The 20,078-nt window shown below is 47.1% G+C and overlaps 1 protein-coding gene across 2 annotated transcripts; it reads right to left on the minus strand.

The window, feature by feature from the left end:
• Window positions 1-3,824: 3,824 nt before the first annotated feature.
• On the minus strand, window positions 3,825-17,744 carry ZBTB8B (zinc finger and BTB domain containing 8B). Of its 2 annotated transcripts, XM_053399087.1 has the most exons (5): window positions 17,514-17,719; window positions 12,499-13,475; window positions 10,854-11,032; window positions 9,151-9,472; window positions 3,825-5,223 (listed from the first exon to the last, which is right to left on the minus strand). In XM_053399087.1, exons 2-4 carry the CDS (start codon window positions 13,442-13,444, stop codon window positions 9,164-9,166), a joined length of 1,434 nt encoding a protein of 477 aa, XP_053255062.1. In that variant the 5' UTR covers window positions 13,445-13,475; window positions 17,514-17,719; the 3' UTR covers window positions 3,825-5,223; window positions 9,151-9,163. The 2 variants fall into 2 exon arrangements, with proteins under 2 accessions (XP_053255062.1, XP_053255061.1); XM_053399086.1 differs by lacking the exon at window positions 3,825-5,223 and having other exon boundaries at window positions 6,852-9,472; window positions 17,633-17,744.
• Between the last annotated feature and the right edge of the window lie 2,334 nt (window positions 17,745-20,078).

Genomic DNA, 20,078 nt, shown 5'->3' on the forward strand with positions numbered 1-20,078 from the left:
TGGGGGAAATCCAATAAACTGGGGGGAGAGAGAGAAACCCTGCTGTCAACAACCAGTTTGCAAATTAAGCCCCTGTCTGGAAGCCCCCAGACTCACAACATCTGCCTACATGAAACCCCAGAGCAGTAAGGTCAGTTGGTTTAAATGCCAATAGGTTTGCATCCCCTCACACAGCTTGTGAAACTGGAATCACATGCAAGGCCAGTTTGCCTAACATTGCAAGCTGTCATTATTTAGAGGTCCAGCAAGCTCAACCCACCATTCCTAAGCAATCACTACTTTTTTCCCATCATCAAACTGTCACATGGAAGTTGTCCCTCACCCCGTTATGCCCTAATTGCATGTCCCGTTTTTGTCGTGGGGGGGGGGGAGGGGGCCGGCGCTTGCTTCTCAGTCCCGACAGTAGTCAGCTGGATCGCTAGTCCCAAGGCAGCCGATCTGGGCTTAACCTGCAACGGGCACGCCAGTTGGGTTGGGCTGCTGCTCTCCAAGCCCGCAGCTAGCAGCGCGACGCCTTGTCACACCACTCAGCGCCCCAGCCCTTCGCACCGCGGGGCTCCGCGACTGTAGCGCAGAGGTCAGCAACTGGAGACTCCGCTCGCCAAATCCGGGCCCCCGAGACGACAGGCGTCCTTCCAGCCTGGAGGCGAAAAGTGGGGAAACGGGACTTGCTGGCATGCCAAGTGTGTGGCCTGGAGGGGCCGGCGGGGGGGTCGAGGAGCCACTGCTCCCGCCGCCTCCCTCTCGTCCTAGTCCCGCACCCACCGGCAGGGCTGCCCCTCTGCTTGCCAGGTGCGCCGCGCTCGCCGCCAGAAAGGGCGCCCAGGCGGCGGCGCGGACGCTGCAATCAGAGGAGCTGCCTCCGAGCAGGCGGCTGACACCGCAGCAGCGCCGGTCCTCCCCTAGCCCTGCCCGGCAGCACAAGGGGCGCCGGCGCCGCACATTGGCAGAGGGCGCCGTCAGTCTCTCGCCCGCCCACCCCGAGCTGGAGGCTCGGCCATCGGGAGCCAGGGACGCCCGACGGCGCTGGAGGCGCGCCCGCCAAGTCACCAGGGACCGATCCCCGGCGTCGCCTCCAGAGGGGGACCGGTCCGCGCGCCCTGCCGGGAGGAGGACCACCGCCACCACCACCCAACCCTCCCGCCTTTCCTGGGAAGGGCGCCGGGAGGCGATGCGGAATTCCCAGCCGTCGCCGCAGCCGGGCTGCCTAGCGTGGCCTTTCCCGCTGCTGCCGCCGCCACTCGATGCCCGGGCGCGGAAGGTGCCCCTGCCCGGCTCGGAGCTCCGCACGCGCGGCAGGGAGGACTCCGTCGGTCCCTCGCCATCCCTTTGTTGCGAGCCGAACGCCGCGCCCGGGGCGGCATCGGCAGCAAATGGCGCCCGCCTGACGGGGCTGGCCGGGCGCTGCCCGACTGGGGCGCCGCGCAGGAGGCGGGAGAGGCGGCGCGGCCGGACATCCTCCGCTAGCCGGGGAAGCAGAGGCGCGCCCGGCTCACCCTAGAGTCGCCTCAGCCCGGAGGACGCCCTGCTCGGCCTGCTGGCGCTGCCGCGGAGGCGCCGCTGACTTACCGCTCGGCAGAGGCGCGGGCTGGGCGGCGGCGGCGGCGAGGCGGGCGTTCGCGGGGCGGCGGGGCTCTGCAAGCGGCGCTGGCTCGGGGTTCGACGGGTGAGGGCGCGAAACCTCGCCGGGCGCCGCTGCCCCAAAGCGCTGAGCAGCCCGGCCGGGAGAGAAACAAAAGGTAGTTGCTGACGTGGGCGTTGGAGAGAGAGACGCCCGAGGGCTGGGGACACAATTAAAGGGGCAACGCAGCGAGCGCGGCAGGGGCCAGGCGCGCACGCCGCTCTGCGCCTGCCGACGGCGCGGGCGCCTCCTCCTCCCCTCCGCCGCCGCCTCCTCCTCCGCCGCCTCGCCTTGCCAGCCCCAGCTGGGCGCCCGGCTGCCTCCCGCTTCTCCAGCGGGCGCAAGCGCGCTCGCCTCCCCGGGGTCTCGAGGGCGGCCCCAGGCGGGCTAGCCTCTCGAAGCCCAAACGAGCCACGCGAAATGGGCACTTACTGAATGAGCCCCTCTAGACGGGCCTCCCTCGCTGGGCTCTGTTCTGCTCAAAAGGTCAACGACCGCTGCTCTTGCAGCTCCGAGCCGCCTTGGTTTTAATGGTGCGGCTCCTTTCTCGCCCTCAGAGCTGGAACGTGAGGGCTTAGCTGGAGAATAGGCAAGCCCCGAGGCGGAGCTGGGCCAAGACACGGTGTGCTGCGTGGATCTGGCTGGAAACCCAGCGAGCCATCCGGGGCTGCTGAACACGAAACACTTGGTCTCTGTGTACTGGAACTCTTGAATGGTTGAACGCCTTTGGTTAAAGAATAAACTCTACCGACCTCCTGCCCTTTCACGGTGCTCTTAAATCTGTCCCCTCACTTAGCTGGAAGGGTAGAGGCAGTTCCTCCTGGATCAAGGGAAATGGTTTGGGGACCTAAAACCGACAAACCTCCCAGCAGGAAAAGAAATTGGGCATGCAAATGACTTTGAAAATTGTAACACTTTTTTTAAAAAAGGGAACGCTTTTAGGATTATTCATATCCACCACCTTTTGATCCATTTTGAGCTCAAGATGGGCTTTGAAACAGCCACCAAGAGCTGACAGCATGTTTCTATGAAGGGATTTCCCCTAGAATAAAATAAATCCAGAACCACTGGTTTCTATTTATGGGTCAGGACAGCAGCTCATTAGCAGTGCATCTGCTTTGCATGCAGGTCTTCGATTCAATCTCCAGCACCTCCTAGGAAGTCACTATCAGACAATACTGAGCTAGATGGATCAACGGTTTGACATGGTATAAGGCAGCTTCTCATGGCACTCTCTAATCCAAGTTCTAGTTGTGCATAAAAGAAGTTGGTTTCCTTTTCCTCCCCATTAGAAAAGACCACACACACCCCAGACTCACTTAAAGACCTATTCAACCACTTCACTGAGACTGGATGAGCATCACAGTGCATATGACAGTTAATATCCAGATGTGCATCCCTATTGGCTGTGTGCATAAGAAAGGCTGCTTCAACTGGCAGATCCCCTTTATGTACGCGGTTGGGGTTTTTGCATTTACATCCTGCCAAGGGTAGGGCTGCCATACGGCCAGAACTTCCCGGACATGGCTGGTATTTGGCCCTTGTAAACAGCGTCCAGACGGAAATTGCTTTTTAAAAAAATGTCCGGGAAAATCTGGATGCATGGCAGATCTGAAGGGTAGATTTTGGTGGCGGGGAAAGGGGGGAAGTCAAACAACTTGTGTCCGGATTTTCACTTTTTGAAATATGGCTACCCTAGATGGTATAATTTATACACTTATATCCAAGCAACTCAAGGTAGCATATGAGACTTGCCCATTTTAGCCTACCTTGATGAGGCTAAGAGTTAGTGGTTGGGCTGACTGGCGATTTGAACCCGGGTCTTCCTGTTCCCAGAAATGCTGTTCCCAGGGAGGTTTGTCTGGCACCTTCATTATACATCTTTAGGTGCCATATGAATAATTTTCTCTTTGGCCTTTGGTTAATATTCTACAACCTTTAAAATGTGTTTTAAAGGAAGGGGGGTTATTGTTTAGTTTAGTTCTTGTATTATCAATTTATTTTGTACTTTTATCCTGTACTTTTATCTTGAGAACTGCCCTGAGATCTTCGGGTGAAGGGAAGTATATAAATTTAATAATAATAATAATTCCTAGTCTGATACTCCAGCCGCAGGAGCACCAGTTCCAAGTCTAAATCTGTGCACCCCAAAGTACCTTCTTACACAGCTGAGTACCTTACATACAAATAGAAGGCGGCACCGTTATTTCAATGTTATTTTGATATTTATTTTTTCACATTTTCAGCTATAAAAGTACTGGACTACAGTTATATAAACATGTATAGTACATAAACAGTTTAAACATACAAGACTTGATAATGCACCACTGCAGAAACAAAATTACAAAAGCACTTCATATTTGTTTCTCCCGCCTCCCCGGGAAGAAAAAGACAAAATAAAAATAGCTGCTATAGTGGTGGTCTCTGCAGATTCTCAACTTTGGTTTATTTCTGATCTACCCTGACACAAGTCAAACATCAGAAAGGAGACACCAGAATTTAGGCAGGCAGTGATGGCACTTCAGTACTACTTTCCCTTTAGGGACCCACAGATAAACACGCAGTTCTGATTAGTCTCATGAGCCCTGGTATGTTAAGAAAGCAATCAGATCAGGTCGTTTCCCTGCATACCACCAAGACCACTTTAATTCTTACACCTTTGGCCCCCTTACTATTTATTATTTATATAACCACTTATATGCCAAAATGGCTTCCAAGTCGTTTATAATTCACAGGTCAAATGGGCCATATTCCAGTCCAAAGCTCCACAGGCACATAGAACTCAAGTTTGGGGAATATGAGTCACTCCATTCCCTGTAATATCAGTTGCAGCTCCATGCAGGCAGTGGAAATGTGTACACAGAGCTGTGCTGACTGCATTAAACAAAAGGCCCCCAGCTCTTGGTGCACACACACATCAGAACTACATGTGCAAAAAACATCTGCTGCCATATGACTTAAGTTATGTGCAAGCTCTTACCTGACCAACTAAGAATGCGGCATCTTTCTTTGAGATGTTCAGGGAAACTTTTTTAAAGAGCTTTGTACTTGAGCTGTAATCATGGCATTAGTCACTCCCAAGCCTTATCTCTCCCTACGCTTGCTCTGTTCTATGTAGGATTTTGAAAGCTCGTTGGGAGCACAGAGCAGCTTTTACAAATATTTTCCTTACGAAGCTATATAAAGTAACCTGTAAACTGATGGTGTACTTCTTCCCACAGGACACAGTTAAAACTATAGTAATAGTCACAGGCATGGATGGTTTTAAAAGAGGATTAGACAAACTCATGCAGCCATGAATGGCTGTGTACCACCTTCCAGGACAGTTTGCCTCTGAATACCAATTGCTGGAAATCACAAGTGGGGAGAGTTGCTCTTGCACTTGGCTCCTCTCTGTGGGATTTCCACAGGCATCTGGTTGACCGCTGAAAGAACAGGATGTTGGATGCTGGGTGGACTTTTGGCCTGATCCAGCAGGGCTCTTCTATGTTGCTGTGTCAGTACATCCACTTACAACAAATCCAAACTCTGATATGACTGCACTTTCAGAAATTCACACACAATCCATTGTTGCATTGGTCCAATTGATTTCAATAGGTTGCCTGCAGAACAGAATCAAGTTAACACAGATGACAGGAAGAGTCATATCATATGCAGCATGTGAGAACATTCAGCTGTCTGCTTGAAATTCAGCCAATATCTTTTCTGTTTACTTACAGTAATTTGTTTTTGCTTCCATTTAGCTTGCAGTCCTTGATTAAAACTTCATAAATTAAAGGAAGATTTCCCTAAAGAGTCATAATTTCTAATATATGTTTATATTCTTAGATTGGTCCTAATCACAACTTTCATTTGTTAAAAAATGTTTAAAAAGGGCTATGGCTATAAAGTTACCATTCACTGTTAACAAAATCAAGCATATGAATTTCTGAAAGGCAGACACCATAAATGCTTAAAAAGCAACTTCCACTGAAATCAATGGGATTTAATTCCAAGTACAGTATGAACATTTAGGACAGGAGTAAGATTGCAAGGTGAAGAAGTTTACCTAGCAGTACAATGTGCCATTAATATACCAACTGCATATTTATGTAGGGGGAGGGGGAAACTAGGGAAATTACACTTGGAGGAGAAGAAACTCCCTCTGCAAAATTAGTTATGGCAAGCTCAGGTGGCTTTCAATTTCTTCTTTAAGCACCATGAAATTGTCTCTTAGAACTGCAGTATCTCTTTTGCTTGCACACTTTTAATGGAGAGTTCCAAGGACACGTCATGGAACTGAGCTAGAATCACAGCATGTACTACACTTACAAAACACCTGCCACAGATGAGCAAGTCAAGTGCATCATTTTCAATTAAACACAAGATGACACACAGGATCCACTTGAAAACAATTAGAAATCTTATTTTGGCAGTCTCCTAACAGGAGTGAGATTGGAATCTGTTCCACTCCAACTCCCATAACATAAAAATGTCAACAGATTCATTCTTTACTCACAAGGTACACAAGAAAACCTCTAAGGATCAAAAGAAGCAGCCTAAAAGGAATCCACATCTCTCAAATCTAGAAGGATGGTCCATTTCCTCCTAGTTCTGCTTATGCACCTCCAGGATGCACTGTGTGAAAAGCCACTCACATCAGGTTTAGCATACAAGCCATTACAAATCTTGGGCATCACAAGTCTTCAGTGGTTTCTAAAGAACTCAAAGTGATAAGCAGCCCAAATGAGGACAGAAAGGAGCAAGTATCCCAAATGCTCTGAGCTAATGGGTTAAGAATAGCCTTCACCAACCTGGGGCTCTCCAAATGTTGCAATACAGCTAGCCTCAGCCAACACACTGTGCTGTTCATGCTGAGTTGTAGTTCAATATCTGGAGGGCACCAGGTTGGCAAAGCCTGAGTTAGGAGCACTAATTGTGTCCCTAACCTGCATTCAATGAACAACTCCATTCGTTAGAGGTTCAAGAACACCTTCAACTGCTTTGTAAACTCCAGGCTCCCTTGTGCTCAGCTTTGGGGAAAGCCATTGCTAATTTTCAGGGCTGAACCTTTCAAATTGTTTCTCAAGACCAATTTCCTGAAAGATCAGATTACACCCCCCCCCCACTGTGTTTTCCAATAACTATGCAAGTCTCACCTATTCAGAAAGACACCTTACAAAAGTAGTCTCAGGACTTTGCACTTCAGAGCCTTGGTTCTTTTAAGGAAAAAGGGAGCCTATTGTAAATATCTTTTTTCTTTTGCTATACAGTTACAACTTTTTTAAAAAAAGAAAGATTATTGCTTCTTTCCTTGCCTTGTTTCATCCTGCACAATCTCATGATGATATAAAAATGCTACATTTATGACATCATAACCCCTTCTACAGTAGTGTTTTATGAATGCACAAGAAAATTTACACCTTCATTTCAAGAAGACGCAGGTGGGAGAAACCTGCATGTTAAAAGTTAATATAATCCATCAAGCATCACAAATTAGACAGAATGCTGTTTGCAAGACAGTCCATATCAGAGCTGGCCAACATAGAACAGGAACACCTGCCTCATTAAGGCACACCTGTAAGACTGGTGGCCAACCTGAGTGTGCCATTGTCATTCAGGTAAGCAGGTTTAGGTATCCCAAATCTTTCAAATGACCAAGATGGCTAGGAACTGCCATGTACAGTTATGCACCTTGATTTTAACTGAATTGTTTTGGTATCTTCATTATCTTATGTCTACAGACATTTCACAGTTTTCCAGCCAGTTTAATAGCCTAGAGAAATTCAGCACTAGAAAAGTAAAACAAGTAACCTCACATCCTTCAAGAAGCCAAATTCCTGCCATTCAACAGGAAAAGGGTGGAGCCCAAGCTGAAATTTTTAACAAGGAATAGTACTCAAGACCAATTCATGAGACAGTACAAATGTAGAAACCACAATGATCAACAAATACGACCAACTGACTGTACAAGTAGCAGGAACATATACAGGGGGTGGGTGGGGATTTGTAGGACAGCCAGAGCACAGGGGCTACGTCAGAGAAGTCGTATAAGCAGAAGAGCGGCCAGCTACCTTGTTTATTCATATTTTTTACAATAATTGCATGAGTATAGTTATTTGAGAAGGGGGCAATTCATGCCATCTACAATGACCAGAACTCTGGTGTTCTTGTAGCCTTGAGTAGTTTGTTGCTTAAATGAGGGGGAGGAAACTGAGGTTCTTGCAATTCCAACAAGCATCTGTATGGCCAGCTCTCAGGCATTTCATGAGATCCTCTTCAGGATTTTATATTTATCCCTCTCACATTTCCCCTCATTGTGAAGGACTTCCTGCTGCTGCCATGTCTGCTCTCCTGGTGCTTAAGAGATATAAGCAGGTGCGATTTTGCAAATCCATTAAAGGCACGCAGGCATGCTGGTTTTGTTTTTTTCTTAAGGAAAAAAAATGGGCCTGCACAATGAGAAGAACATCTTCAGTAATTACTTAAATAAATGTTTAGCAGATTGTGTGCTGGACCTGTCTCCAGACAGATCAGAAACAAAAATACTCTACTTCATAGGAAGGTATGTCCACCCAGCCCATTATTTTCTATGCTGATTTGTGACAGCAGCAGCAGTTCCTCTCCAGGGTGGGGCCTCAGGCAGTGACTTCTTTTCCTACTGCCTGCTGCTACCTGATCCTTCTAGCTGGTGATGTTGCCAGGATCCTACCTGGGGCTTTCTGTACCACTGAGTTATGGTCCCACTTCAAAACACGTCAAAAGTATGCAGCTCATAGTAGATATATGGCCTAACCCTGAAAGGCCTTTCCCGCTTCAAGCACTACAAAAACGGTCAGTGCCTGGTTGAGTGGCTCAGACCCTCAAGAAGGTTGCCACAGAAATCTGCATACTGTTTATCTGCTGCCTGACTAGATACCTTCCTCGCAAGTTTCTTGAGGATGAACAGAAGTGTCAGTATTTAGTTTTTATAAACGTACAGTAAAAAATAAAATACTGTATAAAAAGAGCCATTTCTAGATTTATGTATACACAACTGTTCATTCTTGGATATGCTTTAATGGTGGTGGACTTTTAGCCTTGTTTGCATTAATCAAGTCCTCATCTACATTTCTAAGGTAGAATTAAAAGTCCAGGAAAGAGAGCAGCAGCTCAGAATTAAGTTTGAGACCCAGATCCTGAGAGGAGAGGGAGAGGGAGAGGCAGAAACTGGGGGGGGGGGGAGAGGCAAGATCACAGGAACATGGAAGATTACTGGCCATAAAGGGACAAAGCCTGGCCTCATATCCAAAGGGTGGAAGAAGGTCTGCAAGGAACATAGCCTCTGCTCAGCCTGGACACACAATTCCTTTCAAAGGTGTAGCGCACAGCACTAACAAGTTAAAAAGACATTTCAGAATTTTAAAAGTCCAGTTGTTCCTACCTGTTCTAGGAAATGGAATTTATTCATATAAAAAACCCCCACAAACTTCACAACTTGGGATAAATATGCAGTTTTCCGGCTGTCAAGATGACAAATCAAATAAGAAAAAGAATTTACATCTCCCCACCCTCTTTTTGCTGCTACATAAGTGCTTCTCGATGGAGATCCGGCTTGTCATCAGGATCAGGGTCAGCATCATCATCTTCAGGGGGGTCGTTTTCATCACCAGATTCCACATAGATGGGCCAATCGTTGTCTGGGTCGCTCTTTTCTGGGCCTTCAGACGAAGGTTCCATCAGACTGAGGTTAATGGGCATCGAATCCTCGTGCGTAGTCGTGACACAAGTGCAGCTGTCGCACAATCCAAAGCGGCGCAAGCCTTGGGACAGGCTGCTTGTAAACGTTCTCCTGCAGCCCTTGCAGATGATTGGCTTGTTTGACCGATGGACCTGGAGCATCGTGACATAAAGCAGGAAGGGTCAGTGGCTGGCACAAGAATGACAGATTGAACTGGATCTGGCCTTCTGGCCAGGCTCTGCACTCCCCACAGATCAATTTTGACAGGTCAGCAGCCCCAACCACCTATCAAGGTTCAGAAGGGATCCATCTAACTGCTGATCAGGGCAAAAGTCCATTTCCAGGGGCGGTTTGAATCCAAACCCCACCTGAAAATGGACAAAGTGGACGTCAAAATGGTTGCCACATACAATGCCAGGTGTGGAGCAGGTGGCTATCAGTTTGGGGAAAATCATCTCCTGGACAAAAGTCAGCGCCATGCCAGGCCCAATTATACGGGGGGGTGGGGGCAGAGGTTCCTACAAGTGGTTTGAAGTCTGCTTTTTTAAAACATATTTTTAATTAAAGATTTCTTGGTTTACAAAAGTATGTGCAATGTCTCTTTTTTCAAGATACATTTTCTACAGATCAGTTTCATTTGTTGAGACATTAGTGTTAAATTAGGATGAAAAGGTGGGAAAAGGTGGAGGGGGCCATGGTGAGTGGGGGTGGAGTTGGGTGGCGATGTTTCTATTTTACTTAATGTATGTGTGGGGTTTTGTGTCAGCGTTGCTTGGGCGGGTTCTCTTTACCATTTGCTTGTGTTCCTTTGGTGGTGAGAGAGGTTTAGGTTGGCCTAGGGTGTGGTTATTCATTTGTGGTTGGCTGTGGTGGTCTTTATTTTCATGTGTGAGTGGGGTGGGTGCGTGTTTTTGAATCAAGTTAGCCAAATTGATTCGTATGCTGTTGGTGGATTCTTGTCATTGTCTTGTTGGGCTGTGTATATGATAAAGGGGAGCCATACCGGGGTGAAGGCGTCTTCTTCTATTTGTCCCCATGTCAGTTTCAGTTTATTGATTAGTTTTTCTAATAGGGCTGTTTCCCATACTATTTGGTACTATTGGTCCATGCTTACTCCTGACAGGTCTCTCCAGTGTCTGGATATGATGTTTCTGGCTGCTCAGAGTAAGTGGGTTATGAGCTCTTTATGATGTAGCGGGCCTTATTATCTTGGAAGATGTTTAGTAGGGCAAGTTCTGGGGTGACTTCTAATACTTGCTTAGTTATTTTAAATATTTCTCGTATGGTTGTTGTCCAGAATAGTTGCATTTTGGAACATTCGCACCACATGTGGAGGTATGTGCCTGTGGAGGTGCATCCTCTCCAGCATTTTGGTGAGGTTCCTGGGCGTATTAGCACTAGTTGAAGCCTGCTTTTTAAAATCAATGGGTGTTAAGGATTCTGCTGTCAGAGTCCTGGGAGTGACAGCAGCACCAGCCACCCCAGCACCAGCTTACTCTTTAACTCGCCTCTTGTTGCACATATCTGACTTACACTCAGAGCATGACTCCGGAGGTGCTCCTGCCGTGTGAAGCGCTTGCCGCATATCTCGCATGGGTAGGGCCTCTCGCCCGTGTGCGAACGGATGTGCCGCTTCAGGATCCCTTTCTGTTTGGCCGTGTATGGGCAGAATGGGCACTTGTGCAGCTTGATCGGCACCACCAGCACATCACCTTTGGAAAGAGAAGCATTTCAGAGGTGTCAACTCACTGTTTTTGAAGTGGGGTCAGAATTTAAAATGCTGGTAACTGAAGAAAAGCACAATTTTTTGTGGTTTAGAATACATGAGGGAGAAAGAGGAGATTGTTTTGCTGTGTATTATTAGCCATGTCGCACACATGCCACACAACACTACTGCTACAGCTGACACAGCATCAAGGTGTGGTGGGGATTCCCTTAGTGCAGCCTTCCTCCAACCTGGTGGCCTTCAAATGTTTTGGACTACAACTCCCATCAACCCCAACCAAGAAGTTATAGTCCAAAAAAACTGGAGGGCGCTGGGTCAAGAAGAAACTAAGGAAATGTAATCTCCTTGCAAAAGGAGGGATTTCCCCTGCTTTCTTTGGGGGAAATGCATCCAAATTCCACACAGAAACATAGCAACTCTTGTCCTGGGAAAATGCATTTTCATGATTTTTTACTAGCCTGCCCAGCCTCAACATACTACTGCAAACCATTTTTCTGCACATCAACAGCAGAAAATAAATGCTACAAAATTTGCTTTTTATTCATAAGGATGTTTGTGCCTGCTCACCCAAGGCTCGATATTTCAAGCTTGTTATAAACAGTGCTTATTTGTACCAAAAGTCTGCATCCAGCAATTTCCTGCTGCAATTAATTCTATGGGACTTACTTTGGAGTAAACTCGAATAGGATTACTCTATTAACCTTCCAGGAGAGAAATCTTCAAACTGAAAGAAAAAAGGTATTTTACGACCTGAAGCTAGAACATTGGGGGAGGGGGGCATTAGGCTATATATGCCCTCCAACCTTGAAGTGATGCCACCTAATTTGGCTTTGAATTACTGTTTAGTGTACCATCTAAAATTATTCTCCATCTTTGCTAACAAAAAGACCACAATGGAATTCTTAACCTGCTTACAAAAGACCCCTGCATTCCATTTGGTGCTGGAGACAGACCCAGGGAACTGTTTGAGGCTTTTAAAATATATATAAAGGGACAAATAGTAATTGCTTCTTTTTCCCCAACAGTCCTCAGTACCACCTGAAATCTGTTTTGCACCAAGCAAAGTCTCAGCTAATTCAGTCTGGTTAACAGACTTCTGCTCTCGGGTTTAAGACTGTTACGTACTGTAGATTTGTAGGCTTGTATATTGTACCCTCCTCCTTTTCTCTCCTGCAGCCCCTTGCCCACCCCACCCCTTTTTGCCCAATATCCAGCCCGTTCTGAAAAACTTGCTCATGATTTTGTGACATTCTGGTTGGCCCTAATGAAAGTGAACTCTTGGTACTGTGCACTACCAAGGCAATGTTACAAGTCATCAAAACAGGGTGTATGTTTATTCTTTGCTGTCTTTCCCCCACTCCCCCTTGCAGGTATAACTATCTACAGTTTCATCCAGAAAGCTATCCCCGGCAACAGAGGAATCTCATCCAGCCTCATGGGATCTGATCTCACCTCCATCCTCTCCATACCAGTCATTGTGAATGTCCACCACGGAACTCATGGGCACTCCTGCATCCTCTGGCCTACCCTCAAACCCACGGACAAAATGATGGACCACATCGTCCTTCCTCTGGGCTGCACTGTTGCGCAGCAGAGCTTCTAAAAACTGCTTCATGTGATAGTTGTTGCATGCCAGGTCCATGGCCTGGCCACTATGGAGCCCCTCCTCTATCTGCTCAATCGTCAGTGGTGTTGGGTACTGCTGTAGTCGCTCGCCAACTTCCACTTCCACTTCGTCTGCATCAAACTCTACTTTGGGTTCTACCACTTTGGGCAGTGAAGAATTTGTGTCATCTGGAGAGTCACTGCTTACAGGGTCCCGCACTACAAGCTGAATGGGGTGGCAGCTACAACATTCCCCGCAGGGAGGGTCTCGCTGGCAATCTGGAACCCTCTCTTTCTCCTGCAGAGATGAAACTGACGCTGAGCACTGGCTCTTTGCCCCATACGACGTGCCCTCTCGAGCAGAACTAGAGCTCCCACTGTCAGCCTGATAAAAGGCAGCTTCTCTCTCTATTTTCCTGCAGATGTCCAGTGACGACCTGATGTATGTCTTGCAGAAGTTGACAACATCAGTCATCTGCAGGTAACTGGCTGCAGACATAACTTCAATCACGTTTTCCCCACAAAGATCCAACTTCCCTGAATAAAGGAAGTCCAGGATAATTGAGAAGGCCTCTGATGTAACAATGTCCAGGGAAGCAGTGCTGTGTCGGCCACTGTCTTGGATGTAGTGGATCAGCAAAGCTCTGAAGTAACCACTGTTGGCAAACAGAATGTTTTTGTGGGCTTTGAAAATCCTCCCTTCCACAATGATGCTACAGTCACAAAAGAAGTCCCTCTTCCGCTGCTCATTGAGCTCTCCCAAGAGTTTGGTGTAGTAAGATTGCATCTCCATTGCTCATACAGCAAAGAACTACCTCTTGACTCTGAAAGAAAATGCAGGAACAGAACATCAGCACAGAAATGCCTTTCCTTTCGTGCACAGAGATCAAGTCCCTCCCCACAGCAATGTATCTCCCCACCCCTCCAAGGCACACAAAACTGAATCTGGAAATCTTGAGGACCAGAGAAAAATTCCATCCAGAACAGCTGATGCATACGCTGGCAAGAAACCTTAAAAAACCCAGTAATCTGAATACTCTGTCTACATTGGCCTATACTGAACACCTCAACCAGAAGCTGAGCACACTAGGATGCTTTCAGACTACTGCTAGTTTCAGGTGAGATTCAATCAGATATTGGCAAATTCAGGAAGTGCATTTGAAGTTGCTCTGGAGCTCTTGAACAACAAACCCACTTTGAACTTTTTGTGCTAAGTGATGAGGAAATTGTGTGAGATAACATTTGCTTGATGCAACACCCTCTAATCTCCCCACAGACAAATCAGCATGAGATTGTCTGAAAATGGCCTGACTTAGGAGAATTGTATCCACTCAGGGGTTTGTCAGCATTCATTGCCAATTCACACATTATGCTAAAAGTTGCTTTCAATGATCTATTAATGTATGGAACTGCCCATTACAAGTTGGACAACTGGTTCATCTCTAGCTCACTACTGTCTGGTCCAAAAGATGCTCTCCACAGTTGCAGGCAGAAAAATGCATTTCCCAGTCTGGCTATCAACTCCTTCACCATTTAACATATTTTAGGAACCCTTAAGTTGCCACAAAAGGCAGATGGGCCTGAATCTGAACATCAAATTCATCCGGGGTGTTAAGCAGCCAGCTGGTGTACCAGGATTATAGGACTTATTTGTCCATATATGGGTTCTTAAAATGCACAAGTGGAATGGAGAAGTAAAGAGAAAAACCTGTGCTTTTTAATGGGATATCTAATCACTGTGCCTGAAGGAGAGGAGAAAGTGGGAACAGGAATGCAGCTTCTCTCGCTACATTCCTCTTGCGATAGTCCAAAACTATGCAAGGTCACCCTTCTACAGAGAGGGCATTAGGACCCAAGCAGACTCTTCTTCCTCCTTAACCATGTGGCTTGTGTAGCATAACCCTCCAGGGGAAGCCAGTCAGTCCTAGGAACAAAGAATTTTCAGCACAGCCAGCAAGGAAAACACACACCAAAAACTGGAGCATCCGGGAGATCCCTCAGCCTTTTCGCTCCTGAAATACTTGCATGCTTTTGTCAGTTCTGAGCTACCACATCTCCTTCAGTGCCCCTCACCTCCACTTCTCCAGTCTAACACTCCTTAATAATCTTCTCCAGAAATCTCACTTTCCACACTTTTTTTGCCATAACTATTCCAAACCTATTTTCCTTCACAAATTGGCTGCAGACAGAAGAAAACAGTCCTCACTACAGAGGTTAAGAATAAATGGCAGGGGGGAAATCACATTTATTGTGTGACTGACACAATGGTAGCCTTCTTTCTTTGCTATTACTAGAATAAAAGTGAGTGGAACACAGTTGAGATGAGGCACCCATTTTGCAGGCAAGAGAATCAAGGCATGCAACTATAAATTCCTTTTGAGATTATAGATGAGTTTCATCCCTGAAACCACATCATTAGTGTTGCTGCAGTCAGTACAGTGGTACCTTGGTTGTCCAATGGCTTGGCTCCCAAACATCCAATGCAGCTTCCGATTGAGTGCAGGAAGCTCCTGCAGCCAATCAGAAGCCGCACCTTGGTTTTTGAACAGTTCCAGGAGTCCAATGGACTCCCAGAATGGATTAAGTTCGACAACCAAGGTACCACTGTATGGGATATTAGGGGTGGGGCAATACCTCAGCTGGGGGACACATCATGCTTTTCTAGGGTAGTTTGTCCACCTTTAGTCCCTACCCTGACTCAGCTCTCAGTTATGGTTCCTAGAAACTGTCAGCATGTGACAACAGCCACTACCTGGGAACAGCTTCCACTGGCCAGCTAAACCAGGTGATGGTAGCTGATGGGCCTCAAACCCTCCATGAGTTAGAGACTTCCCTGCATGTGAAGACAGGCTCTGGAGGATTGAGCGAACAAGACCAATACTGGGTCCAACAGTCAAGAAGGTGGTTTCTGCATAAGCTGTAGAGGGAAGCCAAGGACAGATGGGAGAAGGAAATTCTGATCCTAAACCTCCACTGTCTTGCAGGATATTTTTGGGAGAAGGACTAAACCCTACACAAATCCAGAGATCAGTCCCTAAATTGGATGGCACCTTATATGCCTCCTTCTGGCAAGTCCTGCAACCAAGCTGGTCCCATTGTTTTCCTCTGGACATCAGTTAGGCTCAGAGGTGGAGGGGTTATCGTTGTCTGGGCTGCCCAGGTCCTCCATACACATTGCCCAGGCTTGCGCCCCAGGGAGGTCACTTAAGTGCTGCTAACACAGTGGTTTGACTTCACTCCCGGAGGAGCACTCCTTTGTCCCTTGAGACAAATGGATGCCAACAAAGTCAGTACATAGAATAAGATCTCATTTTCTTCTAAATTTGAGAGCATGCAAGTATAAGTGGGGACTGCAACATGTGTTGGCAAGAAGGTAGCCTTGACAATCCAGGGGACCAAACTTATCACACTATCCCAGGCATAGGCAAACTCGGCCCTCCAGATGTTTTGAGCCTACAATTCCCATCATCCCTGACCACTGGTCCTGTTAGCTAGGAATGGTGGGAGTTGTAGTCCCAAAACATCTAGAGGGCCAAGTTTGCCTATGCCTACACTATCCTCTGTCCCACCCTCACTGTGTGCAAACAGTGAGGGGATGGAATGGGACCCGTTTACAAAAATTCCAATACAGCCACAGACCAAACCAAAATGATTAATACAGAACACACTTTTGGAAATGCAAGAACTTAAGAGAAGTAAAATAAAGAGCCCCAAAGCACGTACAGTGGTACCTCGGGTTACATACGCTTCAGGTTACAGACTCCGCTAACCCAGAAATAGTACCTCGGGTTAAGAACTTTGCTTCAGGATGAGAACAGAAATCGTGCTCTGGCGGCGCGGCGGCAGCAGGAGGCCCCATTAACTAAAGTGGTGCTTCAGGTTAAGAACAGTTTCAGGTTAAGAACAGTTTCAGGTTAAGAATGGACCTCCGGAACGAATTAAGTACTTAACCCGAGGTACCACTGTACAGAGTGCATTCCCCTCACCATCAAGGTACCCATAAGCTGCTCACACATATTTGTTCCTAGAAATTTAGCACTTGGAGAATTCCCTTCATAGGCAACACAAGATCACAGCTCTGTAAAGCTCAGGGACACCAAGTCCAGCACTTTGAGGCTGGATCTTTCAACCTGCAAAATAAGTACCATCCAGCTCCCACTTCAAATGTCTCAAATTGGTCCAGTGCCGCTAAGCAATAGGGACAGTGCCTCTGAGCTTGTACAGATTGCCCTTCCCTACTGAGCACCCAGAATCTGCCTACAGTGGGAAATTCCAGGTCACCGCACACACGCTTGCCACAGAGACTAAGCCCCAGCAGGTCTCCTTTTAAGCAGCAAGTCCCAAAGACACACACGAAAGCACACTCTTCAGCGTCATTCAAGGCTCAGCCTTGCAACTGTTTTCGATATAAGATCTCAACCTTGGAGCATAGAACGTAAGAGCAGCCAGAGTACCGGGTGCTTCCACTACCTCTCCCAGAACTACAAGGACAAGGAGGAAATGTGCAGTTCTCATACAAAGCTGGCTCCAACGTCTTTCTAGCACTGCCAACTTTCCCCACCCCTTTTTTGCTCCGTTATCCCAGCAAACAGCACCTTTGCCTGGAGACACACACGCTCACAGGTGACAAAAAGGTTTCTCTCTCTGCTATTACAGCCTTCACCTCCTACTGATTTCTACAGAAGATGAAATATCACAGGTACAGGAGAAGCTGAGGATAGGCTTCTTGGGCCAATGCTTCCCCCCTCCCCATTAAGCCTGTAATGGGGGGAAATGGGAGGGGGGAGAAGAGGCGGGTACCACCCAGGTCCAGCAGTCTCCGGAGGAGGGGAAGGGCAGTGGCCCTTTCTGGCAGCGCCCACCTATGCTCACGCACGGCTAGCCAGGAAAGGCTTCCTCCTCTTCCCCCTCAATGCAAAGGCGGAGCAGCGACACCAAAAACCGCAGTAGCAGCCGCTTCCATTCTCCCTGTGCAGCTCACCTTCCAGCCGGTCCCTTGCCTTGCACGGCTCTACCTAGCCTGACACACACACATAGACACACGCTTCGCAGGAGCCGCCCAAACTCCCCGAGCATCGCCAGCCGCCAATCGCAGGTTCAGCCGCAAGCGAAAGAAGGCGGAGCTGGCCCAGCAAGTTCAGCTGCGCCTGTGCGGCGGTTTCATCGCCCCCTACCCTTCCCCTCCCACAGTGCATGCGCCCTGCCTATGGCCTGATGGGGATTGTAGTTCCCTCATCTTGAGGCGCTGTGATAAAGCGGGCGCGGGGTGGGTTAGTGTCAATGGGAAGGAAATATTTCTGTGTATTGTTTTAAAGGTTTGCTTGCTTGCTCTGGTTATTATATCTCCATAATCGTGAACTTCTAAGCTGCTAGCAAAATAATGCACATAGCCTCAGATCGGGGACAACTGAGGCCACTCTGCTTTTCTTAATAGGGCCAAAGGGGTCTTACAGGGAGGATGGAAGTCTACCCAGCAAGCCAGAATAAATTCCTTTATAGTTCGTTAATAGACACTCTCATTACATACTAATGCAGCTATCATATTATTTCTATCACAAATTACTTCCTTTAAAGCATCTTGGAGAAATTTCACAATACCATAAAAAAAATCTGTAAAACAGTTAAAACAACTGCATGTACAAAAATAGTTAAAATCATTTACATTATAATGAGTAATAAATTAATCGCCTTCTAAACCGTCGTCTTGAGGTGAGTTTACACATAAGATATTTAAAAGCACAAGAACAACAAATACATTTAAAACAAGACTCGTAGTACATTTATCCAGCTAGGGAATGGCCATCGGAACAAAAATGCCTTCAGTTGTTTCTGGAAAGTGCAGATAGTGGGTGCCTGGCAGAACTGGACAGATATGCTCTTCCACAAAAGAGTCAACCACACAAAAGCCCTGTTCCGAGTTTCTGTGGAAGGGGCTTCCGAGTTTTTTGGAACATGCAGGTTAAACTCTCCTGCAGACCATGGTGGCCTGTTGGATGCAAAATAGGCAGCCTCTCAAGTAACCTGGTTCTCAGCTATGTGGGGACTTAAATGTTAGTATCCCAGTTTGAACTTTGGTAACAGACTGGCAGCAAGTGCAAATCCCAGAAGCAGGGTGCTGCTATATGTTGGTGGTAGTTTCCCCACTACAAGCAACCTAGCCGCCACATTCTGCACCAGTTGCACCCTCTGGACCAACCCCAAGAGTAATATTAAAAGAATTACAAATATAAAAACAATTTCAAATCCAGTATGAATACTGGCTGAAATAATCATCTCCACTCAGAAGGGTTGTTGAAAGAGACCCTCACTGAAGATAAGAGCAGGGCAACATGACCAATTTCCAATTTTCTGAGTTAATAGATAAAAACTCCCTGTTATTAATGCATAAGAGGTCTTGAATAGCTATTTGTCGTAGCGTTTATGATCAAACAGCAGCTAGGTATTGTACTTCTGCCCAGTGTCCACTCAATCCTCAGAGGTTCAAAGGATGAGGAGGCACTTCTGGAATAAAACTGAAATGTTTACACTCTCTCTAGATTTCGAGCTTGATGGTTTCACAAATTAGGCACAAAACACCAGAGTTTATCAAGTTACCCACACCTCTGTTTTCCCCATATGCTTTCCATGGTTTACTGCTGAATCGGAACAAGTGGCAAGGGCAGTGCTTTTTTTTCTGGGGGGACACGGGTACGCATACCCATAACATTTTGTGAATCTAAGTTTGGCCTCATTGAGAGGCAGTATTTCAATATGAGTAGGAAAATGAGAGTAACCCTAAACATTTTTTTAGAAAAAAAATGCACTGGGCACGGTAGGCTTTTCCCATCTGCTCAGCCTCTTCTAGGATTTAATATTCCCTGAAGGAATCAAAAGTGGGTTGCCCAGTTAACCGAACTCAGATAGTCCAAACCCCAACTGCCCACACTGACAGTCACTGTCTATCCTCACATATAGTCCCTCTCTCCTACCTGATGGTTAAACTGTCACCTCACTTAAACTCCCCACTCTCTGTTCAGATTGAGTGATGGCCCTACCAGCTCCCACTGGTCTCTGGGTCACCTGGAGGCAGACCCAGGGCCTGTCCATCACAGAAGCAAGTCTTCAACAGATTCCAACAAGACAGTAGAGATGGGGCCCATCTGATATGTAATGGAATTAAGTTCCAAAGGGTAGGAGGTGCCACCACACTAGAAGTCCAATTCTGACATCACACAAAATGAGCCTTTGCTGAGGTGATATCAGTAGGATGCCCTCTCCTGCAAGTACCATAGCTGTCAACTTTCAGATTTGAAAATAAGGGATCAGCAGCCTCACCTGTCCCGGGGACAGTCTACAGGATATCTAACAATCCGGGATAGCAGCGGGAAGCAGCGGGAAACGGCGCTGGAATAAGGGAATTTCCCGCAAAAAAAGGGAAGGTTGACAGC

This window comes from Podarcis raffonei, chromosome 8, assembly GCF_027172205.1.
Source record: "Podarcis raffonei isolate rPodRaf1 chromosome 8, rPodRaf1.pri, whole genome shotgun sequence".
NCBI classification, from domain to species: Eukaryota; Metazoa; Chordata; class Lepidosauria; order Squamata; family Lacertidae; genus Podarcis; species Podarcis raffonei.

Bases quoted from the DNA above. Each gene is read 5' to 3' on its own strand.
- ZBTB8B (XM_053399087.1), bottom strand. From the start codon at position 13,444: ATGGAGATGCAATCTTACTACACCAAACTCTTGGGAGAGCTCAATGAG. The intron at 11,033-12,498 runs GTGAGATCAGAT...CTCTTTCCAAAG, and splicing joins CTGGTATGGAGAGGATGGAG to GTGATGTGCTGGTGGTGCCG. The intron at 9,473-10,853 runs GTAAGTCAGATA...ACGATGCTCCAG, and splicing joins TCCGGAGTCATGCTCTGAGT to GTCCATCGGTCAAACAAGCC.